The sequence below is a fragment of the Olea europaea genome, unplaced genomic scaffold (genome assembly GCF_002742605.1).
Source record: "Olea europaea var. sylvestris unplaced genomic scaffold, O_europaea_v1 scaffold1330, whole genome shotgun sequence".
Taxonomy (NCBI): Eukaryota; Viridiplantae; Streptophyta; class Magnoliopsida; order Lamiales; family Oleaceae; genus Olea; species Olea europaea.
In genome coordinates, this window is record NW_019230782.1 from 39,872 (window position 1) to 61,738 (window position 21,867).

Genomic DNA, 21,867 nt, shown 5'->3' on the forward strand with positions numbered 1-21,867 from the left:
TGGAGTCAAATAGATAGCACGCGCTAGTCTGGGATCCTCAACTCTAACGTGAAGAAACTGGGGATGATCAGCAATAAGTTTCTTCAGGCGCCTACGAGTAGCTACACTAGCTACACCTCTCACATTCCAAATGATGGCATTCATAGAGAAGGAGAATGTGAGGAGGTATCATGTGACTGACTCCGAGTGATCCTTCTGCTCGGATGTGGAGTATCAGTAGCCTGTGGGTGTCTCTTCCGAACAACTGGGATAAATCCATCATCCTCTGTCCTCTCATCCAAACCCACCAAGTCATCAGAAGAAGATCTTCGAAAAGGTCCCTGCTGGTGAACCTCAATCTGAGGTGAGCCCTCTGTATCTGAATGCACTGACTGTAAAGATGGAATAGATGCCTCCACATTTTGATGACAAACAGGAGGAGAAGAAGTGGAAATAGGTGCCTGAGCCCTACCCGGTGTCGGGCCTGGAATGTAAGAAGCTCTGCTGACTGTGTCTACTGTAAAATTTTGTGTCTGTGGCCTCTTCAACATCTCATCCAACATAGGATCATAAAATGGAGTGATAGGTGGACTGATAGCCTGAGCAGGAGTTGAAGGAGTGGTAGATGTAACTTGATCTACAACACTGATAACTGGTAAGGCTGTAGCAGAGGGAGGAGCAACTGGAGGAACAGATGGCTGGGTCTGAGCATGTGAGCTAGTGCTAGTAGGTAATGGGACTGATGTGATGACAGTGGACACAGAAGGCGGAATCTGAACTCCAGATGTGCTAAACACGAGCTATGACTTACGCTTACTAGGAATTCCTCGTTGAAGACCAACAATTACAATGATCTATCCCCATCAAGATGAAATTTCAAAGATTACCTGGACCTGTCGGCCAAGGCTATAAACTCATTGAATACATCAATGTAGTGTGCTTGTGGCCCAGAACATCTAAGGGCATCACAGACCTGTTATTGCCTCAAACTTCCATGGCCTAAAAAGCCGTAGTCCCTCTAAGAAGCTGGCCACGAAGGGGTACCTTGGCATAGCTAGTTAGCAGACTGAGGTCTCATTCATTAACGAAATTAATCAGACAAATCGCTTTAGCAGCTAAGAATGGTCATGCACCACCACCCATAGAATCTAGAAAGAGCTCTCAGTAGCCCCCCGGGGCACATCCAAGTTGGCAGAACAATCACATTGGGGGGCTCTGGAACCAAGCGTGGGAAGTTCGATTCCTGGAAGGCACAACTTGGAAGGCAAGATTTATCTTGGAAGGCAAGTTGATGTAAGGCAATGAAGATGCCCCCTTTGGGGAAGGACTAAAAGCCGTGTGGGAACCTGGGAACCAACAAGGGCACATCCCACGATTTACCTCCCTGAGCTGCTGAGGGGCCGGAGGTTCAGGGATGAGGATATAGTTTGGCACAAGCTAGGACATCTCGTTAAAAAAAAATAGAAAGAGCTCTCAGTAAAAGTGAGTTAGAGAGAGATGCTCTCAACCTATTGAGAGAAAATCCCACATGGTGCCCCTTGCCTTGAGAGTTTTCTTGTGTTTTGGTTCGATTTTTACTAATCTTTAGTGAAAATTGAATTTAAACATATTGTTTATTACTAGATTCTACTCTAATCTATAGTTTGGGGGCAACTTTTGCCTGTTTCTAGGCAGCTTATTTTCAATGTGAGTTGTCTGCTCATAGTGGAAAGTACAAAGATTTTATATTGTAGGTTGGTTTTCAGTTCAAGTTCGGTGGGATTTCTGGACAGTGTTGTTACTGCTTTTCTCACAGCCTTGGTCAGATTCGGTTATTGCTTCTTGCTGGTCTGTTGAAGTCATTCAGTTGCATTCAATTTTTGGGTGCTTCATTCTACTCACCTTTTTTGTTATCCTCTTGCTGTTGCTGGAAGTTTGTGTTTCTCTCGACTTGTTTGGATTCTCAGGACTTCCGCTTCAAATTTATTTTTCCTCATCCTGGACTTTCAACTTACATTTCAGGTCTTTCTTTGGTTGTGGTTCTCTTCTTGTTGGTTTCTCCATGGCTTGGTCTTCCGATTTCCAGTGTGTTCTACTGCTTTCTTGTGTTTTGCTAGCCTCGACTAGGTTTTGGGATTTGTTTTCGATCTCCATCGGCTTCCTCTTGCTCCAGGTTCTTGGTGTTCTCACTGTTTGCTTGTTGTACCTATTGTGTATGTATTGGTGGCTAATTTGTTTTAGTTTTGGGTTTACTTGGTCAATGTTTGACTATATGGTTTGTGCAGACTCCTTACCCTGCAGCTTCTATTACTGATAAGATGGTTTGCCCCAAGTGACCCTGTTCAATTTCTGTTTTGGGCCTGTGCTTAGGCTATTTTATTTCCTCACAGTTTCTCTGGACGGGCCTTGTTGGACCTGGTTTTGGGTTTTTTTTTGTTTTGATCCCCATTATCATCTTCTTAGGTCTGTATTGGGCTATTTTCTTTGGATTTCTTATTATCTTGTGGATCTTTTTGCTGCACGATTTTATTCTCTCCGGTTTAGTCTATTTTGGGTCTTTGTTCCTGCACTTATATTTTTCTGTCCAGTTGCTTGTAACTAGCTCAATTTTCCTATTGCTTCTATTGGTATTATATTGGACTGATTTTATTACTTTCGGGCCTCTCTTCTACACAGTTTTCTTTCTCTTTCCAGCTGCACCCATCTTTACTGTACATGGGAAAGAAGAAACCCGTTTCTCGCCAAATTAGTCATTTGGCACCTCTGAAATCCCAGTCTCTTTGATAGGTTGATGGTATATGGGGTATTGATGCCTCTTCAAAGATAATTCTTGCAGAGAATAATAAGGAAAGTTTACCTTCTCTAAGTGTATCATTAACACTTGGAGAAAATGATACGAAAACTGAAAATTTGGAGATGAAATCGAATATGGTAGACTTGAAGCAACAAAAAGTGCACATGTTTTTTGAAATGGAGCCTGATTTTCAAACAATTCTAGGTAGTTTCTGGGACACGGTGTGCAAGGCATGTCCACAATGCCATAGGGACGCATCATGACTTTCAAGTATTTTTACGCAGTTTTTGGAACATGGTGTGCAGGCAATGTTCGGGACGTGTCTGGGCCGTGGAAAGGATGCAGCCTAGTTTCCTGGAATTTCTAGGCACAGTTTCTGGGACACGGTGTGTAGGCCATGTCCAGGATGCTGCAGGGTCATATCCTGATTTTCACATATTTCTAGGTAGTTTCTTGGACACAGTGTGCAGGCAATTTTCGGGACACGTCGGGCTGCTGTAGGGATGCAGCCTGATTTCTGGCATTTCTAGGTAGTTTCTGGGATACGATGTGCAAGCCTTAACTGAGACGCGTCCGGGCCACGTCAAGGACGCAACTTGATTTTCAAGCATTTGTGGGAAGTTTTTCGGCATGGTGTGCAGGCTATGTTCGGGAAGCATCTTGACCTCAGTAGGGACGTATCTTAATTTTTAGGTATTTCTAGGCAGTTTGTGGGCATGGTGTGCAGGCCATGTCAGGGACGCATCTTGGTCTCGGCTGGGACGTAGCCAGATTTTTAGGCATTTCTTGGCAATTTCTGGGACTCAGTGTGCAGGCTATGTTCAGAACGCCTCATGGCCACGGTAGGGACGCTTCCTGGCCGCGGCAGGGATGCATCCTAATTTTCAGGCATTTGCAGGTTTTTTGTGGGCACGATGTGCAGGCCATATCCGAGACATGTCCTAGCCGCGATAGGGACGCAGCCTGATTTTTAGGAATTTCTTGGCAATTTCTGGGACTCGGTGTGTAGGCCATGTTAGGGACACATCATGGCCACGGGAAGGACGGAGCCTAATTTTCAGGCAATTTTGGGCATGTTCTGGGACACGATGTGCAAGCCATGTCCAGGATGCGACAATGTCCGGGATGCGTTTGGGCCGCGATAGGGATTCAACCTGGTTTTCAAGCATTACTAGATAGTTTCTGGGACACGGTGTGCAGGCCATGCTGATTTTCACGTATTTCTCGACAATTTCTTGGACATAGTGTGTAGACAATGTTCGGGATGCGTCGGGGTTGCTGTAGGGATGCAGCATGATTTCTAGGTCCTTCCAAGTAGTTTTCAGGACACGATGTGCAGGCCATGTCCAAGACGAGGCAGGGACGTAACTAGATTTTTAGGCATTTTAAGGCAATTTCTAAGACACGATGTGCAAGCCATGACCAGGATGCATCCGGGCCAGGATGGGGGTGCAACTTGATTTTCAGGCAATTCTAGGAAGTTTTTGGGCACGGTGTGTAGGGCACGTCTGGGATGCGTCCTAGCAGTGGTAGGGACGTAGCTTGATTTTCAAGTATTTGTAGGCAATTTGTGGGCACGATGTGCAGGCCATGTCCGAGACGCGTCCTAGCCTCGGTAAGGACACAGCTTGATTTTCTGTCATTTCTTGGCAATTTCTAGGACTTAGTGCGTAGGCCATGTCCAGGACGTATCATGGCCATGGTAGGGACGGAGCCTGATTTTCAGGCAACTCTGGGCAATTTCTGGGACACGATGTGCAGGTCATGTCCAGGATGGGATAGGGATGCATCTTGAGTTTCAGGTATTTTTAGGCAGCTTCTGGAGCACGGTGTGCATGTAGTGTTCGGGACACATCTGGGCCACGGTAGGGATGCAACTTGGTTTCCAGGCAGTTTTTGGGACATGGTGTCTGGGCCATGTCCAGGATGATGTAGGGACACATTCTGATTTTTACGTATTTCTAGGCAATTTCTTCGACCCAGTGTGTAGACAATTTTCATGACGCGCTGGGGCTGCTGTAGGGATGCAGCCTGATTTCCAGGCATTTCTAGGCAGTTTTTGGGATACAGTGTGCAGGCTTTGTCCAGGACGCGATAGGGACGCAGCCTGATTTTCAGGCATTTCTAGGCAATTTCTGGGACATGGTGTTCAGGCCATGACCAGGACGCGTCAGGGCTATGTAGGGATGCAACCTGATTTTCAGGCATTCCTAGGAAGTTTTTGGACACGGTGTGCAGGCCGAGTCCGGGACGCGTCCTGGCCACTATAAGGATGCAGCCTATTTTTCTGACATTTGTAGTCAGTTTGTGGGCACGGTATGTAAGCCATGTCCAGGACGCATCCAGGCCGTAGCTGGGATGTAGCCTAATTTTTAGGCATTTCTTTGTAATTTTTGGGACTCGGTGTGCAGGCCATGTCTAGGACGTGTCATGGCCAAGGCAGGGACGGAGCCTGATTTTCAGGCAATTCTGGGGAGTTTCATGGACACGGTGTGCAAGCCATGTCCAGGATGTGGCAGGGACGTATCTAGACTTTCAGGTATTTTTAGGCAATTTTTGGAACACGATGTGCAGGCAATGTTCGGGATGCGTCTAGTCCGCGACAGGGATGCAACCTGGTTTTCAGGCAGTTTTTGGAACACGGCGTGTAGGCCATATCTAGGATGCTGCAAGGTCACATCCTGATTTCCACGTTTTTCTATTTAATTTCTTGTACACGGTGTGCAGGCAAGGTCAAGGACTTGTCTGGGCTAAGGCAAGGATGCAGCCAAAACAGGGGGATACACAACAACTGCAGGGGTGGAGAAGGAACCATAGTACACTGATCATAAGAATGCCCAATTGTTTACAAGAGAAGCAAAAAATTGACCACTTCTAATAAATAACTATCTGCCAAAAGCCACGGTTATCGATGCACTCAATCCAAACCCTCTCGAGCAACTTATGCCCCAAATTCACCTCAATACACACCCTTACCTCACTAGGGCATCTTAAGTCGGAGGTGGCCTCATCGAGGTTTAGGGTTTTTTTGGCCTGAATTTCCCTAAGTTCTAACGAAGCAGCAGAATTCAGTTTTACTAATATTTGTAAAGTCATAGAGTGTTTGACTAAGCCAAAACACAATAATTATAGGATAATAATTATTAACTAGATTAGAAGAAGACATTGTATTGACTTAATTGGGGAGGCAGACAAGATGTAACGCCGCGACCCCTAGTGGACCGGAACGCTACTTACTTTACTTAGCTTAACCGGTGGTTTAGTAACAAGTGTATACGTTTTAGCAGAAGCTTACATCTTCAGATAATAATTTAAATAACAATACTTCAAATACTTTAAACAAAAACACTGAATCATTTTTCAAAACAACAAAATGTAATTTATTTGAAGAAAACATAACTTGTTCTCAATTCATGTTATTCAAAACTTTAAAGAAATAACATTGGAAAACATTTCATAAAAATAAATCCAAATCACTTATTCACCGAATTTCCATGGGCTCGTTGCATCACTCTCCATCTTCTCCTCCATCCATGCCTGAGATAGAATTTCTTCAATTTGTAGAGATGGGATTAAACCCATGAGTTGAAAAACTCAATAGGTGTCATAGGTGCATTCGTGATCAAGCTATACATTTCAAAACATTAACTTTATAACTTTTCATACATGCCGTACCCAGAGGCACCATTTGACATGAAGGGGTATGCTGTACCCGAGGGCACCATTTGACATACAAACGTTTCTTCAACATAGAGGGGTATGCTGTACCGGAGTACCATTTGACATACAAACATTAACATGAATCGAAACTTATAACTTAACACGATTAAACACATTGCACCTCTACCTACCTTGATTGATACTTTTGAAACTTTGAGAACTTGGATTGAAAACTTCGATGAAACTTGGACGTGGAAAGAAATACACTCCTTGAATGTTTGAAAACCATTGAGAATTGATGTTTGGAAACACTTTTTAAACTTTTAAGAAAAATAGTTTTCCTCCCTCTCTTTTTCTCTCTTGGAAACTCTTTTTTTAGTATGGAAAAGCTCTTGCTTTTGGTGTGAGAAAAAATGAGTGAAATAAGGTCTCTATTTATAGGTAAATATTCCATAACTTAAAGCTAATGAAGGGTCAAATTTCATTTAAGAGAGAAAACATGGGTGCTATTTAAGTTTGAGGTTAAATGATTCAATTTAGTGGGGTTTTTATTGCCAAAAATGTGGGTGGTCCTTTGAGAAAATAATTGATGAAAATAAATATTTAAATTCTAGAGAAAAATGAGAATTTTCATTTTAGGCAGTTTTGGCTGACCGGTTGTAGTCCGGTTGACACTGTTGTAGCCTTTAGTGTTTCTATCATAACTTCTTCTCCCGATTTCCGATTGAGGTAATTCAAAGTGCGTTGGAAATATAACTCAAAGAGATACAACTTTTATTTAGATATCATTTTCCAAATTGAATGTTTCCTATGTCGAAAATGGGTCTCAAATGAGACTAAAATCTGAAGTATACTTTAGTCATCCAATATTCATGTCTTAGTGCCACTAAGGTGTCTAGAATTATTTAGGGTTCTACATCTCCCACACCTTAATTAAAATTTTGTCCTCAAAATTTACCTTCTGATTGGGCGAATAGTGATGGATACTTGTCTTTGGCTTCTTCTTCTTTTTCCCAAGTGGCTTCTTCTATGCCGTGATGATTCCACTGTATCTTAACCAACTGAATCTCTTTATTCCTTATTTTATGCACTTTTCGATCCAATATCTTGATTGGTAGTTCCTCATACAACAAATCTTTCTATACCTCCAAGGTTTAATAACTCACTACATGATTAGAATCATGTACATACTTCTTTATCATCGATATATGGAACACATTGTGCACTACCGATAATTCAGGTGGTGAAGCTAGTCGATAAGCCACATTTCTGACTCTATCAAGTATCTCGAAAGATCCGATATACCGAGGTCATAGCTTGCCTTTCTTTCCAAATCTAAGTATACCTTTCATCAGTGCTACTTTCAAAAACACTTTATCCCCAACTTGAATTTCTAAATCCTTCCTCCTTCTATCTACATAGCTCTTTTGTCGATCCTGTGCTGCCTTTATTCTTGCATGGATCTTATCGATTACCTCGACCGTCCTTTCAACTATTTCTGGTCCTAAAACTCTCTTCTCTCCGACTTCATCCTAATGAATAGGGGATCTACATCTTCTACCATAGAGAGCTTCGTATGGTGCCATTCAAGTAGTTGCTCGAAAATTGTTATTATAAGAGAACTCTACTAGAGGTAAGTATGACTCCCAATTACCTCCTAGATCCAAAACACATGTTCTCAGCATGTCTTCCAAAGTTTGGATGGTCCTTTTAGACTGACCATCAGACTGAGGGTAATATGCTGTACTAAAGTTCAGCTTCGTTCCCATAGGTCCTTGTAGACTTTTCAAAAATTTGGACGTGAACCTTGGGTCTCTGTTAGACACCATGGATACAAGTACACCGTGTAATCTCACAACCTCTTTAATGTACAATTGTGCCAATTGGTTTAAGCTAAATGTCATTTTCACTGGAAAAAAATGAGCTGACTTTGTTAGTCGATCCACTACTACCCATATAGCATTATTTCCTCTTGCTGACTTCAGGAATCCAACCACAAAGTCCATCGTGATATTTTCCCATTTCCATTCAGATATATCTAGTGGATTTAACAATCCAGATGGTTTTTGGTGTTCTGCCTTAACCTGTTGACATACCATGCACTTCTGCACGTACAGCCCTATACTTCTTTTCATATTTCTCCACCAAAATGTATCTCGAAGATCTTGATTCATTTTCGTACCACCGAGATGTACGGTGTACGAGGTGGAATGAGCTTTTTTCAATATCTCGTTTCTCAAGGCTTCATCCTTAGGCACGCAAATTCTTCCTCTAAATATCAGTGCCTGATCCTCAATTATTCCAAAGTCCTTTTTCTTATTGGTACCAACTTCATTTTTAATCTTCTGCAAAAATGAGTCTTTATTTTGTGCTTCTATAATTCGATCTCTAAGAGTAGGTTAAATTATTAAAGCTGCTAGACGAGCAGTGACTTGTCCTGGTGTGGTAACCACTTCGATCTGCAACTTTTCCAAGTCCTTGACTAACTCCACTTGAGAGGTGGGTAGTGACGTCAATTATCCCATTGATTTTCTACCTAGAGCGTCGGCCACAACATTAGCCTTACCCGGATGGTAGTGAATAATGCAGTCGTAATCGTTCACCAATTCCAACCATCATCTTTGTCGCATATTCAATTCCTTCTATGTGAAGAAATACTTGAGACTTTTGTGATATGTGTAGATATCACACTTCCGTCCATACAAGTAGTGTCGCCATATCTTCAAAGCGTGTACTACCGCTGCAAGTTCTAAATCATGTGTCGGGTAGTTTTGCTCGTGTTTCTTCAATTATCTTGAAGCATAGGGTATCACTTTTCCATTCTGCATTAGTACACATCCCAATCCTTGATTAGATGCGTCGTTGTATATAACAAACCCTTCCGTACCCTCGTATTGTTAATACAGGTGCTGATATCAACTTCTGCTTAAGTTCTTGGAAACTTTGTTCGCATTTTTTCGTCCATTGAAATTTTACTTCCTTCCTTGTAAGTTGCATCATTGGTCCAGCTATTTTGGAGAATCCTTCTATGAATCTCCTATAACATCCAGCCAATCCTAGAAAACTCCGTACTTCGCCAGCATTTGTTGGTGCTTTCCAGTTGGTTACTGCTTCTACTTTTGCTGGATCAACTTCAATCCCTTGGGCAGTAACTACATGTCCAAGAAATCCAACTCGTTCAAGCCAAAACTCGCACTTCTTGAATTTGGCATACAGCTTTTCCTTGCGTAATACCTCTAAGGCTATTCTCAAGTGCTCTTCTTGTTGCTCCTTACTCTTGGAATATATCAGAATGTCATCGATGAAGACTATGACAAACTTATCCAAGTATTGATGAAACACTCGATTCATCAGGTCCATGAACACTGCAGGTGCATTGGTTAGCCCAAACGGCATCACCGTAAACTCGTAGTGTCCATATTGAGTTCTAAAAGCTGTCATAGGTATATCCTTTGTCTCTACTTTCAGTTGATGGTATCCTGATTGTAAGTCGATCTTGGAAAATACCTTAGCTCCTTTCAGTTGATCTAACAGATCCTCGATCCTCGGGAGTGGGTACTTATTCTTGATGGTTAATCGATTTATCTCCCTTTAATCGATGCACGTCCTCAAGCTTCCATCTTTCTTCTTTACAAACAACACCGGCGCACCCCATGGAGACACGCTTGGTCGTACGAAGCCTATATCTAGGAGTTCTTGCAATTGCTTCTTTAATTCTTGTAGTTCCTTTGGGGCCATTCGATATGGGGCCTTAGATACTGGTGCCGCCCCGAGAATTAGGTCTATGGTGAATTCCACTTGTCTATCGAGTGGAATACTAGATAGATCTTCTGGAAACACATCTACGAATTCCCGTACTACTGGTACATCTTCAACCCTTATCGTCTCTTGTTTTCCTCTTGAGATACTTACTAGATATCATTAACATGTTTCTTTTCTCAACATCTTCTCAACGTGTAAAGCCGATACTAGTTAAATAAGGGACGGTGTCCAGGATGCAAGCCATGTCCAGGATGCGGCAGGGATGCATCTAGACTTTCAGGTATTTTTAGGCAGTTTTTGGAACACGATGTGCAGGCAATGTTCGGGATGCGTCTGGTCTGCGACAGGGATACAGCCTGGTTTTTAGGCAATTTTCAGGACACGACGTGTAGGCCATGTCCAGGATGTTGCAAGGACACATCTTGATTTTCACATTTTTCTATGTAGTTTCTTGGACACGGTGTGCAGGCAATGTTCGAAACTCATCTTGGTTGCGACAAGGATGTATCCTAAATAGGGGGATACACAACAACTGTAGGAGGAGGAGAAGGAATCGTAGTACACTGATCATAAGAATGATCCAATTGTTTACAAGAGAAGCAAAAAATTGGCCGCTTCTAATAAATAATTGTCTGCCAAAAGCTATGGTTACCGGCGCGCTCAATCCAAACCCTTTTGGGCAACTTATGCCGCAAATTCACCTTAATACACACCCTTACCTCACTAGGGTGTCTCAAGTCAGAGGTGGCCTCATCGAGGTTTAGGGCATAGGGTTTAAGGTTTAGGATTTTTTTAGCTGAATTTTTGTTTAATAAGTTCTAACGAAGCAGCAGAATTCAGTTTTACTGATATTTGTAAAGTCATAGAGTGTTTAACTAAGCCAAAACACAATAATTATAGGATAATAATTATTAACTAGATTAGAAGAAGCCATTGTATGGACTTAATTGAGGAGGTAGCTGAGAAGATGAGACCATGTCCATCAAATCCGTGTCCATTGTTCTTCTAAAGGTTGTACCTCGATTAATTGTTGGCAGATTTGTTGTTAAATTTATGCTTCGAGCATTGTCTCCATCCCATTGATATGAAAAGTACAACTCATCGAGATAAATTTGTGAAGCTCCAGTCTCCACGCTTCGAAAGTTAGAATTAAATTCCATGACTAAATCTAAATTCTTAGAATGGAAAAATTTATTCCCTATAGGGTTTGGAGTAGAATGGAATAAGTTATTTTCCACATATTCTACAGTAGGTAGTTGAGAATTAGTTGTCTGTAAAATCTCCGGGAAAGTGAAGAAAATGGTCGGATGATTATAATTTTCATCAATGTTGAAGCTATAAGTATTCTCAGATATCCCTTTAGCTGGATTCATTAGTTGACAATGATCGACTGGAATTGAATCGATGGACAGATTGTTTTCAAACAGGGTTTTCATGAAATCCATTTTTTTATTACATGATTCGAAACTAAAAAATGGTGTAGAGTCTTCATCACTAGAGAGTCGTGTGCCCGCATTGGACGGATTTGCTGCAGTGGTGGTGGTGCTGGAATTTGAGTTAGTGGAGATGGAACCATTACTGAAATATTTTTTTATGATGTAATCTTATAATAATGTTGACTGTCTTCTATCTCCTTTTACTTTCTTCATCTTTCTCCTTGAAATCTGCCTCCTTTTTGTGGCATTCCAGTGATTCTTTATTGAAATTTCAGTTCTACCAGGAATGTACTTAGCTATCTCTAGCCATCGATTTCCAAGTCTTTCATGTGCTTGAATTAACCATCTCTCTTCATCGTCAGTCAAGACGTCCTTCTTGATATGAGAATGCAGATGATTAATCTTCATCTACCAACCATTTCTTCAGCTATTACAGCCCATTTCCTCAATCCAAATTGATGTACTAAGCCAATCAGTCTCCTGTCTTCTTCGCCTATCCACTTGCTCTTTATCTGATATTCGGAAGAAGAACTATCCTCTCTCTTCTCCTTTCGATCAGGATTGACCGGTGTAGGTATCACATTTACTGAAAGATTTTCACTCGAAGTTTGTTTTTCATGTTGAAGTCCTTCCATGAAAGCTTGGCTCTCCGGTGGTGTAATTACTGGTTGTGCCATTTGAAGAAAAATTCTGAAACTGATTTACTTCATTAGGAGGAAAATGGTTTAGGGTTTAGGGTCTAGGGTTCAGGGTCAGGGCTTAGGGTTTAGGACTTTGTGCTTACGATTTAGGGCCTGGATTTAGGGTTTCTTGGACACGGTGTACAGGACATGTCTAGGACGCAGCCTTATTTTTAGGCATTTTCAGACATGTCCTGGATGCATTCTAGCTGCAGACGCAATTCGATTTTTAAGCATTTCTAGGCAGTTTATGGGTATAGTGTGCAAGCCATGTCCGAGAGGCGTCCTGGCTGCGGACGCAATCTAATTTTCAAGTATTTGTAGGCAGTTTCTAGGACATAGTGTACAGGGCATGTCCGGGATGCATCCTGTCCATGGACGCAATCTGGTTTTTAGGCATTTCTAGGCAGTTTATGGGCACGGTGTGCAGGCCATGTCCGAGAGGCATCCTAGCCACGGACGCAATCTAATTTTCAGGCATTTATAGGTAATTTCTGGGCATGGTGTGCAGGCAATGTTCGGGACGTGTCATGACCACGTTAGGGGCGCAAGCAGATTCTCAACCAAATGAATGAAGCACGGTGTTCAGGCCATGTTAGGACGCATGCATGTTCCCAGACATTTTGGGCAGTTTTTGGGACACGGTGTGTAGGCCAAATTCGGGACAAGTCATGGCCACGGAAGGGACGCAGCCTGATTTACAGGCATTTTTTGACAGTTTTTGGGCACTGTGTAATCTCATTTTCAGGGATGTAACCTCATTTTTAGGCATTTCTAGGCAGTTTCTAGGTTATGGTGTGCAGGCCATGTTCAGGACGCATCCGATCCACGGTAGGGACGGAGCCTGATTTTCAAGCATTTCAAAGTAGTTTTTTAGCACGACTTGCAGACCATGTTCGAGACGCATCCTGATCATGGCAGGGACGCAACCTGATTTCCAGGCATTTCTAGGCAATTTCTGGGATACGGTGTGCAGGCAATGTCCAAGATATGGGAGGGATACAGCCTGATTTTCATGATATTCTAGGCAATTTTTGGGACATGATGTGCAGGCCATGTCCGGGACTCGTCTGGGCCATGATAGGGATGCAGCCTAATTTCTATGCATTTCTACGCTGTTTCTAGGACACGGTGTGCAGGCCATGACCTAGCCGCAGTAGGGACGCAGCCTAATTTTCAAGCATTTCTAGGTAGTTTTAGGGTCACAGAGTGTAAGCCATGTCCAGGATGCGGCAAGGATGTATCCTGATTTTTGGGTAATTCTAGACAATTTTTTGGTGCACGGTGTGCAGGCAATGTCCGGGACACGTCTTGGCTACGACAAGGGTGCAATCAGATTTCCAGGCATTTCTGAGCAGTTTTTGGGACACATTGTGTAAGCCATGTCCATGACACGTCATGAACGTAGCCTGATTTTCAAGCGTTTCTAGGCAGTTTCTGGGAGACGGTGTGCAGGCCATGAACGGGACGCTTCTAGGCGATGGCAGGGACACAGCCTGATCTTCAGGCATTTTTGGGAAGTTTTTGGGCATGGTGTACGGGCCACTTCTGGGACTTGCCCGACCGCGGTAGGGACGCCGCCTAATTTTTAGGCATTTGCAGGCAGTTTGTGGGTACAATGTGCAGGCCATGTCCAGGATGCATCCTAGCTGAGGTAGGGACGCATCCCGATTTTCAGCCATTTCATGGCAATTTTTGGGACTCGATGTGCAGGCCATGTCCGGGATGCGTCATGGCCACGGTAGGGATGGAGCCTAATTTTCAGGCAATTCTGGGCAATTTCATGGACACAGTGTGCAAGCCATGTCCAGGATGTGGCAGGGACGCATCCAGACTTTCAAGTATTTTTAGACAATTCTTGGAACACGATGTGCATGCAATGTTCGGGAAGCGTCTGGTCCGCAAGAGGGATGAAGCAATGTTTTCAAGCAGTTTTCGGGACACGGGGTGTAGGCCATTTCTCGGATACTGCAAGGACACTTCTTGATTTTCACATTTTTTTATGTAGTTTCTTGGACACGGTGTGCAGGCAATGTCCGGGACTCGTCTAGGCTACGGTAAGGATGCAGCCTAAACAGGGGGATACACAACAACTGTAGGGGAAGGAGAACGAACCGTAGTACACTGAACATAAGAATGGTCCAATTTTTTACAAGAGAAGCAAAAAATCGGCCACTTCTAGTAAATAACTATCTGCCAAAAGCCACGGTTACCGGCGCACTCAATCCAAACCCTCTCAGGTAACTTATGCCCGGAATTTACCTCAATAAACACCCTTACCTCACTAGGGCATCTCAAGTTGGAGGTGGCCTCATTGAGGTTTAGGGCTTAGGGTCTAGGGTTTAGGGTTTTTTTTACCTGAATTTCCCTTTAATAAGCTCTAACGAAGCAGTAAAATTCAGTTTTACCGAAATTTGTAAAGTCATAGAGTGTTTAACTAAGCCAAAACACAATAATTATGGGATAATAATTATTATCTAGATTAGAAGAAGCCATTGTCGGACTTAATTGAGGAGGCAGCTGAGAAGATGAGACCATGTCTGTTGTGCTTCCAAAGGTTGTACTTTGATTAATTGTTGGCAGATTTGTTGTTAAATTTACTCTTCCAGCATTGCCTCCATCCCATTGATATGAAAAGTACAACTCATCAGGATAAATCTGTGAAGCTCTAGACTCCATGCTTCGAAAGTTAGAATTAAATTCCATGATTAAATCTGAATTCTTAGAATGGAAAAATTTATTCCCCATAGGGTTTGGAGCAGAATGGAATAAGTCATTTTCCACATATTCTACAGTAGACAGTTGAGAATAAGTGGTCTGTAAAATCTCCGGGGAAGTGAAAATAATGGTCGGATGATTATAATTTTCATCAATGTTGAAGCTATAAGTATTCTCAAATGTCCGTTCAGCTGGATTCATTGGTTGACAATGATTGATTGGAATTGAATCGATGGACAGATTGTTTTCAAACAGGGTTTTCATGAAATCCATTTTGTTATTGCATAATTCAAAATTGAAAAATGGTGTAGAGTCTTCATCACTAGAGAGTCGTGTGCCGACGTTGGACGGATTCGCTGCAATGGTGGTGGTTCTGGAATTTGAGTTAGTGGAGGTGGAACCATTATTGAAATAATTTTTTATGATGTAATCTTATAATAATGTTGACCGTCTTCTATCTCCTTTTACTTTCTTTATCTTTCTCCTTGAAATCTGCCTCCTTTTTATGGCATTCCAGTGATTCTTTATTGAATTTTTAGTTCTTCCAAGAATGTATTTAGCTATCTCTAGCCATCGATTTCCAAGTCTTTCATGTGCTTGAATTAACTATCTCTCTTCATTGTCAGTCAAAACGTCCTTCTTGATACGAGAATCCAGATGATTATTCCATCGCTCGCGACACTGTTTTCCCACTCTACCAACCATTTCTTCAGCTATTACAACCCATTTTCTCAATCCAAATTGATGTACTAAGCTAATCAGTCTCCTGTCTTCTTCGCCTGTCCACTGGCCTTTTATTTGATATCCGGAAGAAAAACTATTCTCTCTCTTCTCCTTTCGATCAGGATTAACTGATGCAGGTATCACATTTACTGAAAGATTTTCACCCAAAGTTTGTTTTTCATGTTGAAGTCCTTCCATGAAGCATGGCTCTCTGGTGGTGTAATTACTGGTTGTGCCATTTGAAGAAAAATTCTAAAACTGATTTACTTCATTAGAAGGAAAATGGTTTAGGGTCCAGGGTTCAGGGTTCAGGATCCAGGGTCCAGGGTTCAGGGTTAGGGCTTAGGGTTTAGGGCTTTGGCCTTACGATTTAGGGCCTGGGGTTTAGGGTTTCTAGGACACGGTGTATAGGACATGTCCAGGATGTAGCCTTATTTTCAGGCATTTGTAGGTAGTTTCTGGGACACGATGTGCAGGCCATGTTCAGGATGTGTCTTGGCCATGGACGTAATCTGATTTTTAGGCATTTCTAGGCAGTTTATGGAAATGGTGTGCAGGCCATGTCCAAGAGGCGTCCTAGCCGCGGACATAATCTAATTTTCAGGCATTTCTAGGTAGTTTCTGGGACATGGTGTGCAGGCCATGTCTGGGATGCGTCGTGGCTGCGGACGCAATCTGATTTTTAGGCATTTCTAGGCAGTTTATGGGCACGGTGTGCAGGCCATGTCCGAGAGGCATCCTGGCCGCGAACGCAATCTGATTATCAAGTATTTTTAGTTAGTTTCTAGGCACGGTGTGTAGGCAATGTTCGGGATGCGTCCTGACCACGTTAGGGGCGCAAGCAGAGTTTCAACCAAATGAAGAAAGCATGGTGTGCAGGCTATGTAAGGGCGCATGCATGTTCTCAGACATTTTGGATAGTTTTTGGGACACGGTGTGCGGGCCAAATTCGGGACAAGTCATGGCCACGAAAAGGATGCAGCCTGATTTTTAGTCATTTTTCGACAATTTTTAGGCACTCTGTGCAAGCCATGTTCAGGACACATCCTGGACGTGACAGGAATGTAACCTCATTTTTAAGCATTTCTAGGCAGTTTCTAGGACATGGTGTGCAGGCCATGTTCAGGACGCATCCGAGCCACGACAGAGACGGAGCCTGATTTTCAAGCATTTTAACACAATTTTTTAGCACAGCGTGCAGACCATGTTCAGGATGCATCCTGATCGTGGAAGGAATGCAACCTAATTTCCAAGCATTTCTAGGCAATTTCTAAGATACGGTGTGCAGCCATTGTCCAAGATGCGGCAGGGACGCAACCTAATTTTCATGATATTCTAGGCAATTTCTGGGACGTGATGTGCAGGCCATGTTCGGGACTCGTTTGTGTCGCGACAGGGATACAACCTGATTTCTATGCATTTCTACGCAGTTTCTAGGGCACGGTGTGCAGGCCATCTCCTAGCCGTGGTAGGGACGTAGCCTAATTTTCAAGCATTTCTAGGCAGTGTCTGGGTCACAGAGTGTAAGCCATGTCCAGGATGCGGCAGGGACGTATCTTGATTTTTGGGTATTTCTAGATAATTTTCTGGTGTACGGTGTGCAGGCAATGTTCGGGATGCGTCTGGGATGCGGCAGGGATGCAACCGGATTTTCAGGCAATTCTAGGCAGTTTTTGGGACATAGTGTGCAAGCCACATCCACGAAGCGTCTGGGATGCAGCCCAATTTTTAGGCATTTCTAGGCAGTTTCTGGGAGACGGGTGCAGGCCATGAACGGGATGCTTCTGGATGACGACAGGGATGCAGCCTGATCTTCAGGCATTTCTGGGAAGTTTTTGGGCACGGTGTGTTGGCCTCTTCTTGGACTTGCCTGACCACGGTAGGAACGTCGCCTGGTTTTCAGGCATTTGTAGGCATTTTGTGGGCACGATGTACAGGCCATGTCCAGGACGCGTCCTAGCCGAGGTAGGGATGCATCCTGATTTTTAGGCATTTTTTGACAATTTTTGGGACTCGATGTGCAGGCCATGTTCGGGACGCGTCATGGCTGTGGTAGGGATAGAGCCTGATTTTCAAGAAATTCTAGGTAGTTTCTAGGACTCGGTGTGCAGGCCATGTCCAGGATGCAGTAGGGACACATCCTGACTTTAAGGTATTTTTAGGCAATTTCTGGGACACGATGTGCAGGCAGTGCTCGGGACGCATCTGGGCTGTGGCAGGGATGTAGCCTGGTTTCCAGGCATTTCTTGGTAGTTTCTGAGACACGCCGTGTAGGTTATGTCCAGGATGCTGCAGGGACACATCCTGATTTTCACATATTTCTAGGCAATCTCTTTGGCACATGTGCAGGAAATTTTCGAGATGTGTCAGGGCTGCTGCAAGGATGTAGCCTGATTTCCAAGCATTTCTAGATAGATTTTGGGATATGGTGTGCAGGCCATGTCCAAGATGAGGTTGAGATGCAGTTTGATTTACAGGCATTTCTAGGTAATTTTTTGGTATACGGTGTGCAAGCTTTGATCGAGACGTATTCGGGCCACGTTGGAGTCATAGCTTGATATTCAAGCATTCGTGGAAAGTTTTTGGGCACGGTGTGTTGGCCACGTCCGGGACGCATCCTAGCTACAGTAGGGATGCATCCTAATTTTCAGGTATTTGTAGGTTGTTTGTGGGCACGGTGTGCAGGCCAAGTTCAGGATGCATCCTGGCTTTGGCTTGGACGCAGCCTGATTTTTAGGCAGTTCATGGCAATTTCTTGGACTCAGTGTGTTGGCCATGTTCGAGACACCCCATGGCCATGACAGGGATGCATCCTGGCCACGGTAGGGATGCATCCTGATTTTCAGGCATTTGTAGGCCTTTTGTGGGCACGATGTGCAGGCCATATCTGGGACATGTCCTAGCCGTGGCAGGGTTGCAGCCTAATTTTCGGACATTTCTTGGCAATTTCTGGGACTTGGTGTGCAGGCCATGTTCGAGACGCATCATGGCCACGATAAGGATAGAGCCTGATTTTCAGGCAATTTTGGGCAGTTTCTGGGATACAATGTGCAGGCCATGTCCAGGATGCGACAAGGACGCATCTTGACTTTCAGGTATTTTTAGGCAGTTTTTGAAACATAGTGTGCAAGTAATGTCAGGGACGTGTCTTTGCTGAGGTAGGGATGCAGTCTGGTTTCAAGGCATTTCTAGGCAGTTTCTAGGACATGGTGTGCTGGCCATGTCCAAGATGCTATGGGACACATCCTAATTTTCACATATTTCTAGGCAATTTCTTTGACCCAGTTGCAGGCAATTTTGGGATGCGTTGGGCCTAATGCAGGGATGCAGCTTGATTTTCAGGCATTTATAGGCAGTTTCTGAGACACAGTGTTCAGGCCATGACCAGGATGTGTCAGGGCCACGCAGGGATATAGCTTGATTTTCAGGCATTCTTGGGAAGTTTTTGGCCATGGTGTACAGGCCACGTCCGAGACGCGTCCTAGCCACTGTAGGGATGCAGCCTAATTTTCAGGCATTTGCAGGCAGTTTATGGGCACGGTGTGCAAGCCATGTCCGGGTGGCTGGGGCGCAGCCTCATTTTTAGGTATTTCTTGGCAATTTTTGGGACTCAGTGTACAGGCCACGTCTGGGACTCTTCATGGTCAAGGCAGGGACAGAGCCTGATTTTCAGGCAATTCTGGGCAGTTTCATGGACATGGTGTACAAGCCATGTCCAGGATGCGGTAGGAACGCATCTAGACTTTCAGTTATTTTTAGGCATTTTCTGGAACATGATGTGCAGGCAATGTCTGGGACGCGTCTGGTCTGCGGTAGGGATGCAGTCTCATTTTCAGGCAATTTTTGGGACACGACGTGTAGGCCATGTCCAGGATGCTGTAGGGACAAATCCTGATTTTCACGTATTTCTAGGCAGTTTCTCGGACACGATGTCCAGGCAATGTTTGGGACTCGTCTTGGCTGCGGCAAGGATGCAGCCTAAACAGGGGGATGCATAACAACTATAGGGGGAAGAGAAGGAACTGTAGTACACTTATTAAAATGGGAACTTGATAAAATTTGTTAAGAAGTGAATTGTTAAGTGTCAATCGAACATTAATGTAATTGAGAAAGTGTCAATAGGGTTTATTTGCACCATAAATTGGGAAATTTTTTTAGAATGTCTATCAATTTCTCTTTTTGTATCACTTGGGAGAAAAGAGAGAGAGATTTTGTAATTTTCCTTTCTACAAATTATATAGTGAAATTCATCGGTTAAAACTTACAATTTGCTGGCTGTTGGATCGGAATGAACAGCTTCTCATTTTAGAAAGGTGGTGATGTTTAGCTAGGCTTAAAGAACTTTAATCATAAATAAATAAGTAAATTTAAAACTAAATAAATTTTTTATTTGTCAATATTGGCAACAATACCATTTTGGGCTAATTTAGAATATACTTAAATTTACTTTAAAAAAAATTTTTTATCCATTAAAGGAAAATTATGGAAAAATCATGCATACACTACAAAGGAAAGTAAATGATAAAGATCGAGAAACAACCTAAAAATTCCAAACGAAAAGCATAAAATCAGCTTATTAAAGTTAGCTAAATCAGTACTAATTTAGTAAAAAATAAGCAGAAAGAAACAAAAATTGAAACCCATGATTGATGATTAAAACAATGGAAAAAATAAATCAATTTCTATGACTAAAACTTATTAAAAAAATCCCTAAATATAGCCCATGAAAACCAAAATAATTCTGAGTAATCCAAAAAAAAAATAAGAAAGAATATGCAAAATTACATTTGATTCGCTAGCGTTTACTTCATTACCACCAGCCACGAGAGGTCGTTAAAGAATTGATTTCCTTGTATCTTTAAAAAGATGAATTAGATGAATATTTCAATATTATTCATAACATCCCATACCCTGAGAGAGTTTCCAAGCATTTCTAGAGAGTTTCTGGGATACGGTGTATAGACCATGTCTAGGACGCGGCTGGGACGCAGGTTGATTTACAGGCATTTCTAGGCAGTTTTTGGGATATGGTGTGCAGGCCTTGACCGAGAAGCGTCTGGGCCACGTCAGGGACGCTACTTTATTTTTAGGCATTTTTGGGAAGTTTTTGGGCATGGTGTGTAGCCTACAGTAGGGACACATCCTGATTTTCAAGCATTTGTAGGCAGTTTGTGGACACTGTGTACATGCCATGTCCAGGACGCGTCCTAGTCATGGTAGGGACACAGCCTGATTTTTAGGCATTTCTTAGCAATTTTTGGGACTCGATGTGTAGGCCATGTCTGGGACGCGTTATGGCCATGGTAGGGATGGAGCCTAATTTTCAGGCAATTCTGGCCAGTTTTTGGGACACGGTGTGCAGTCCATATCCAGGATGCGACAGGGATGCATCCTGACTTTCAGGTATTTTTAGGCAACTTCTGGAGTACGGTGCGCAGGCAATGTCCGGGACGCGTCTGGGCCGCGACAGGGATGCAGCCTAGTTTCCAGGCATTTTTAGGCAGTTTCTAGGACATGGTGTGTGGGCCATGTCCAGGATGCTATAGGGACACATCCTGATTTTCACATATTTCTACGCAATTTCTTCAACCCAGTGTGCAGGTAATTTTTGGGAAGCGTTGGGGCTGCTGTAGGGATGCAGCCTGATTTCCAGGCACTTTTAGGTAGTTTTTGGGACACGGTGTGCAGGTCATGTCCAGGACGCGATAGGGATGCAACCTAATTTTCAGGCATTTCTAGGCAGTTTTTGGGACACGGTGTTCATGCCATGACAGGACACGTCAGGGTCATGCAGGGATGCAGCCTGATTTTAAGGCATTCTTGGGATGTTTTTGGGCATGGTGTGCAGGTCGCGTCCGGGACGCGTCCTAGCCGCTATAGGGATGCAGCCTAATTTTCAAGCATTTGTAGGCAGTTTGTGGGCACAGTGTGCAGGCCATGTCCGGGACGCATCCAGGCCGCGGCTAGGATGTCGCCTAATTTTCAGGCATTTCATGGTAATTTCTAGGATTTGGTGTGTAGGCCATGTCCGGGACGCGTCATGGTCAAGGTAGGGACGAAGCCTAATTTTCAGGCAATTATGGGTAACTTCGTGGACACGGTGCGCCGGTTACGTCCAGGATGCGGCAGGGATGCA

The 21,867-nt window shown here is 43.4% G+C and overlaps 2 protein-coding genes across 2 annotated transcripts; both read right to left on the bottom strand.

Moving 5' to 3' along the window:
* Positions 1-11,094: 11,094 nt before the first annotated feature.
* On the bottom strand, positions 11,095-12,287 carry LOC111375049 (transcription factor MYB119-like). The gene is made up of 3 exons (XM_022997839.1): positions 12,027-12,287; positions 11,795-11,985; positions 11,095-11,752 (listed from the first exon to the last, which is right to left on the bottom strand). The coding sequence occupies exons 1-3, from the start codon at positions 12,285-12,287 to the stop codon at positions 11,095-11,097; spliced, it is 1,110 nt and encodes a 369-aa protein (XP_022853607.1).
* A 3,327-nt stretch (positions 12,288-15,614) lies between these two features.
* On the bottom strand, positions 15,615-16,950 carry LOC111375050 (transcription factor MYB105-like). The gene is made up of 2 exons (XM_022997840.1): positions 16,751-16,950; positions 15,615-15,957 (listed from the first exon to the last, which is right to left on the bottom strand). Exons 1-2 carry the CDS (start codon positions 16,948-16,950, stop codon positions 15,615-15,617), a joined length of 543 nt encoding a protein of 180 aa, XP_022853608.1.
* Between the last annotated feature and the right edge of the window lie 4,917 nt (positions 16,951-21,867).

Excerpts from the sequence above, each read along its gene's own strand:
- LOC111375049 (XM_022997839.1), bottom strand. The coding sequence starts at position 12,287 with ATGGCACAACCAGTAATTACACCACCGGAGAGCCAAGCTTTCATGGAA. Across the intron at positions 11,986-12,026 it reads CTGTAATAGCTGAAGAAATG|AAGGACGTCTTGACTGACGA; the intron begins GTTGGTAGATGA and ends TCTCATATCAAG. Across the intron at positions 11,753-11,794 it reads GTAAAAGGAGATAGAAGACA|TAATGGTTCCATCTCCACTA; the intron begins GTCAACATTATT and ends AAAATATTTCAG.
- LOC111375050 (XM_022997840.1), bottom strand. The coding sequence starts at position 16,950 with ATGCATCCTGAACATGGTCTGCACGCTGTGCTAAAAAATTGTGTTAAA. Across the intron at positions 15,958-16,750 it reads CTGAACATGGCTTGCACAGA|TAATTACACCACCAGAGAGC; the intron begins GTGCCTAAAAAT and ends TGGCACAACCAG.